This window comes from Schistocerca nitens, chromosome 4 (genome assembly GCF_023898315.1).
Source record: "Schistocerca nitens isolate TAMUIC-IGC-003100 chromosome 4, iqSchNite1.1, whole genome shotgun sequence".
Taxonomy (NCBI): Eukaryota; Metazoa; Arthropoda; class Insecta; order Orthoptera; family Acrididae; genus Schistocerca; species Schistocerca nitens.
Genome location: NC_064617.1, coordinates 454,402,330 through 454,408,374, shown reverse-complemented (window position 1 = coordinate 454,408,374; position 6,045 = coordinate 454,402,330). Strand labels below are relative to the sequence as shown.

General features: G+C 35.0%; 1 protein-coding gene across 1 annotated transcript; it reads left to right on the top strand.

Annotated features, from left to right (window-relative positions):
• Positions 1 to 4,487: 4,487 nt before the first annotated feature.
• Positions 4,488 to 5,768, top strand: LOC126252793 (uncharacterized). The gene is made up of 3 exons (XM_049953729.1): positions 4,488 to 5,035; positions 5,115 to 5,393; positions 5,536 to 5,768. Exon 1 carries the CDS (start codon positions 4,500 to 4,502, stop codon positions 4,965 to 4,967), a length of 468 nt encoding a protein of 155 aa, XP_049809686.1. The 5' UTR covers positions 4,488 to 4,499; the 3' UTR covers positions 4,968 to 5,035; positions 5,115 to 5,393; positions 5,536 to 5,768.
• Positions 5,769 to 6,045: the final 277 nt, after the last annotated feature.

The window sequence follows — 6,045 nt, the reverse complement described above, 5'->3', positions numbered from 1 at the left end:
GGTAAAAGAAGCATATCATAATTACTTTGAGTAAACTGTAGAAGGAAATAAGGTGAAGATAAAGCCAACTTGTTTACCTCATCCTTATTTAAAAGTCTTGCTGTGTACTGCAGTAATTTAAATGGTGTGATAGGAGGTTTAATAACTGTATGAAACAGTGTGCTAATTATAACATATAACAGGGGCATACTTATTTTCATAGCTATTTTCATTTCCTATTACTGGAAAATTACTGTTTAATACATGTTTCTGTATAAATTTGGTTTTTATGTTGTTCCTTCTAAATAACATGGACTTTTAATGACCTTTTAAAGGAAAGCTTTTTTTCATAGGCAATTTTTTTCTTATGTTTCACATATATATGAAACATGTATATGCATAAAAGGTTTCCAAATCAGCAGAAACTTATTAATATTCTACACTGGTATTAAAAGACACATTTGTACGCTAGACTTTCAGCTATTTTTTTTCCATTGTTTGGAAAGGTATGGGAAAGTGGCATAAAAAAGGCAATCACATCTCGATCATTGACTGCCTCCTCCCTTGAGTTTCATGGTAAGCAGTGTTTGCTTTTGTTAAAACAATTAGTAACTAGTTTGTTTACTCTCCTTATTTCAGTTTGAAAACCATTAGACTATTAGTAGTGTAGAATGCCTAGGAATCACATTAAACTGAAACCTTAAAGTCAAAGTGACAGTATATACTGTAGTTTTAAGGAGAATGTACGCCAGGTTTAAATAAAAGCTGTTACTCAAAACAGTGATTTAAGCAGACCACTGGTGTCAGAGAGTAAGCCTAAAAAGATCAGAAAACACAGACAAGAACTGTTTTCTGTGAATATAAGTATACTTGTTTGACTGAATGGGCGTTCCCTTAACTTTATTCAAAGTAAAACAGATTGTTGCCGAGTATGTTCAGCTCAGTACTATAGAAAACATATTTAACAGTAAAAAGGAGTTTTTCTGGTAAGGACTGGCTTTCAAATTTTATTAAACACCCAGCTCTTATCACCCAGAAACTTGAGAAATTTTAAATAATCTGCAGGAGCATACCAACATACCCTTTTGTCTTTCCCTTAAAAGCATTCCCTGTTAGTTTAGGAATTAGAACTATCATACTGAAGTGTCTAAACAAATTTGTTAAGGTGAAAACTATATGTGTAAATACTGTCTATAACATTAATGGATGTAGTTAATATTTTCTCTGTATAAAATTCTACTTTTTTCTCAAAATTTATATTAAATTTACTTGTTGGGACATAGAAATGTCTAATAGACCATTACATGAATTCTTTTTATCGTGCTCCATCCCTTTATTGCCCTTTCGTGTCTCTAGGTACTTTCTTCATTTAGTTAATATGTCTTTTTTTTTTACTCCGCTAGCATTCCTCTTTTTTCAGTGAAAAATTTGTGCGAACATGAAACATTCTTAAATATATTCTGAAGAGTGCAAAAGTTTTTCACCCAGAAAATTCAGAAGTGTAAATATCATTTTGTTTCTACCTCTCCCAACCCAAAGTAAAATGTGTACTGTCAAATGTCTTTATTCATCGTAATTGTGAAACTGTGGTGTGATGTAACATGTATCTACATACCTGCTGCACTTCTCATATCAATTGTATATCACTGTAGAAAAGAAAATTCTGAAATAATATAAATAAAGACAAGTAAAGAAATTATAGTAATACATGTTCTTTTCTCTCAACAGGAAATTCTCCTACAGTAAACTTTCTTGTAAATGTTAAAACAAGGGAGGAATTTGGACAGTGGCTGGCACAGTTTGAAGACATCGTAAAAACAACATATACAATAAGGCGCACTGGACCTGAATCAAGAAAATATGTTGTTTTTACACAAAGGCTGGACTGTCACCACAATACTCGCTGTGTAAAAGTTTGTGGTTCAGTGCATAGGGCAACAAAAAACAGCAACTGTCCATCAAAAATTACAGTGACAATGGGTGCTGTGCATGATAGATACAGAGGTAAGTCAATAGTGAAAGCAATGCTCTATAAACAAATGCTATGCGAGGTTAACTTGGTGCTTGGTCACAACCACACTTGGGAGTGCTGCTACTTTAAAATTTAGGCAACCATCAAATGATGTCAAAGAAAAATTAATCTCCCTGTTTGAAAGAGGTCATTCACCAGCCACTGAGCTTCAGTCGATTAAGGTGGAAATTCAACTGAATTGCTCAGATTACCCTTTAGTCCTTGCAGACAGAAGCAAGTGTCCTGATTACAACTTTTTTTCACTTTTTCTTAAGAAAAAGTGTGGACTAACACCCTTCAACAAAGAAGGAAAGAGGTTAGAGGAATACAATAACAAAGTTGGTGCTGTTTGTGCCAAGATGATTCTGAATGATGATGATTATAATATAGTAAGAGTACATTTACAAATTTGTAGTCTGATGAGAACTTTATGCATATACATTTAGCCACTATTAATATTTGTATAATTATTTTTCAGCATTTGCCCATCACTGATGCAAAAGTCCATGCTCATGTAAAAGCTGCTTTCAAATTTTGTTTATGGAGTCTACTGGTTCTTCGGACCATGATAGCAGCAGAGCGTTTGTTTTACTTACTCACAGTGAGTGTGGAGGTTTACCATTTTGAGTTTTTATTATGTCTTCAGAAAGCTGTGAAGTTATAGAAGTAGGATTATAGAAGCTGAAAGAGACATTGTGTATATTTCATGTCCTGCAGGCAGTGTGGCACTGGCTTCGCAAAGCAAAAACGGTACACCACAGCTGAAACAGTGAGAGTTCTTCAAGAACTTTAAAAAAAAATAATGTTTGCGCCAACAAAAAATGAAGCACTGGTACGAGGTATGGTTATAGAAGGGCACAACACCAATAATATAAGTGGGGCCTTCATGAGAATTTTAAAGGACAGAATTTTTGAAAGGTTGCTCGCCTTCAATGTAGTGCAGATGGAAACTTCTTTCTCAGAAAGGTGAATTTCTATTTTCAGAGAAGACTTCTCGATACTGCTAATGGAGCAAGTCTTAAGCCTTTCTCCAGACCTATAAAGGCTCCTTCACAGGAAAGTCTAGCAAAGATCAGACAATTCAACAAGGATTCACCGGCCACTGAACTTGAGTTAAGGTGGAAATTCATCTGAATTGCTCAGATTACACTGTGAAACAATGAAAATGTAAATCGAATGAAAATAACCAATTCCTATCAATTCTAATGCACTGATTGCGAATATGACAAAGACAATTAAAAATTAGCTCTAGCTTTCATTTTACACTGTTTACAATTAATGGAGACTATTGATTCGCCAAAGCTGAACTTAAAAGCAGTGCTTTTACATATTGGTAATGAGCTTCCTTCTATTCCAGTTGGGCATACTGTGCATATGAAAAAGTCATACCAAAACATGAAAATTTTACAAGAAGCCATCAAGCATAACGACTCTCAATGGCAGATTTGTGGTGACTTGAAAGTGGTTACACTGCAGTTAGGGTATACTAAATATTGCTGCTTTCTCTGTGAATGGAATAGCTGAGCTTGTGCATCTCATTACAGTAAACATGAATGGCCCACCAGAAAATATCTTCAACCAGGTATAAAGAACATTAAGAGTGAACCTCTAGTAGACCCTAAAAAGATTCTGCTCCCGCCCTTGCGCATCAAGTTGGGTCTCATGAAAAACTTTGTTAAGGGAATGAATAAAGATGGTGAAGCGTTTAAGTACTTCAGGCAAAAATTCCCTTACTTAAATATCCCTTACTTAAGCATCTTTGTAGCCCCACAGATTCGGGAGCTTTTTGCAGTCCACATTTTTGATGGAATCATACAAGGTGATGAGAAGCATGCATGGGAATGTTTTAAGACAGTCTGTTTATAGTTCTTAAGGAACAAACGAGCAATAAATTACAAGGAGATCGTAGATAACATGTTGTCATCTTATGAAAAACTTGATTGCAATATGTTCATGTTGACTTCTCCCCAAAAGATTTTGTTGCAGTAAGTGATGAACATGGGGAGTGATTTCATCACGATATTGCCTCATTTGAGAAGAGGTATGCTGGACAGTGGAGCCCTATTATTTTAGCAGATTACTGCTGGACTGTCATAAGGGATGTTCCCGAGTATGTGTATAAATTTCAAGCCAAGTGAAAACGGTCATCACCTGAATTTATCCCTGAACAAAATATGTACCTGTGTATACTGTACATGTGGACATTTAACATTTATAATCCTTTATGTACATTTTTGAACAGTCAATTTATATATTTTCTTTTGTGCTTTACATAGTTCTGGTACAAAGTAGACTTACAAAGTAATTTCATTCATGTAATATTATCTTCATTTTTTCTCAATATTTTACTTTTGTATTTCCACAATGGCACTGAAATTTATCAATGCGTAACACACAACATAATTCAAGTGATTATTCACTTAAAATTTGTTCTGCTGAATCTTGGAACATGATGCATATTTAGCTAGTGACATATTCATGCAAAAATGTAGATTATTACATTATAAATATGGCTGTTCTTGTTTGCACTTGTTGCCAAGGCAATAAAGAGAATATCTGCAAACACGTAGATTGGGACAGTATTGTTTTACCATCAGAAAAATACAGGGAAGCAGTAGATTATGACAGTATATGTAGACTGTATTATTTTATTGTTACAAATGAGGAACCTCTTGAAGAATGGTTAGAGCTTCTGTATAGCTATCAGAATGCAATGGCTTCAAATTCTTCTGAATGTTTGGAGCTAATGGACATAGGACTGCTCTGTGAAAGTGAAGAAGAGATGCCAAACACGCTTGTCATAAAGGCAGTTCTGTACGAAAGAAATAATGATTTAATAGAAGAAATACAAGCTTCTCTCTCAGATTTTTCAAATAAATCCCCTAAGGAAGTGAGGAAATGGCTTGAAGCCATGTGCGAAAAATTGAGGAAGTTTAAAACTCCATGGAGAGCTCCATCAAACCAGCCTCAGGACTGAAGACCACAACAGCAACAAAACTCCATCTGAATGTGCATATGCATCTTATTTGGCAAATTCTGGTGAAGGTAAGTAAAACATAAATTTAAATAAAAGTTATGAAGAGACAGTAATTCAATATTTTTTGAGTCATCATATTTGTTACAGGAAAATCGAGAAAATCTTATGGTAACTACATTCCCGTTCAGCCCATAGCAAGCAGATAGCAGTATAAAGAACAAGTTGGTAGGCTGCAAAATGGCTCTAAGAACTATGGAACTTAACATTTGAGGTCATCAGTCCCCTGGACTTAGAACTACTTAAAGCTAACTAACTTAAGGACATCACACACATCCATGCCCGAGGCAGGATTCGAACCTGCAACCGTAGCAGCAGCGCAGTTCTGGAATGAAGCGCCTAGAACTGCTCGGCCACAGCAACCGGCTGGTAGGTTGCAGAGGGAATTGGAAATTTATCTAGTAACTTTCCTTTCTCCAAAGGGCATATACAAGGAATCAAGTAATTATTATTTCTTTAAAATTTTTAACTTGGAGACTACTTCTAGCACTGCTTCCAATGTTTCTTCCAGTGCTGACCTCTGAACATACAATGCTATTGGCTAACTTGAGTAAATTAATAATGTGTGCTAATGGTGGTGTAACCGCCAAAACTAATCCACCAAAGAAATAAAAAAATTGCAGCTGAAAACTGCCTCAAGACTGACCCCACATCCAGTATGGATAAAGGCTACTGACATCCAAGTGTCAGGTACCATTTTTTAAATAATTGTTATTTTATCTGAAGGCAGCTCAATTAATATAATTAAAGACAAGTAAGATACTCCATTATGATTTGATGTGACTGTCAAGTGGAATAAGTTGTAGACATTGCTATTAAAAAGATTGAAGTCATCCACTCCTTGAACTTGGTGTGGATAATTCCATTACACAGCAAGCCAACTGAATAATACACTGCAAATCAGTCATAAAGTGTTTATGCATTCTGTTTCATTTGCCATGAAAGAACAACATGAAAGTTGCAATTTTCATAAGATAATATTTGTAAAGTGTTTCAAACTGGATATTATAACTGACTATGT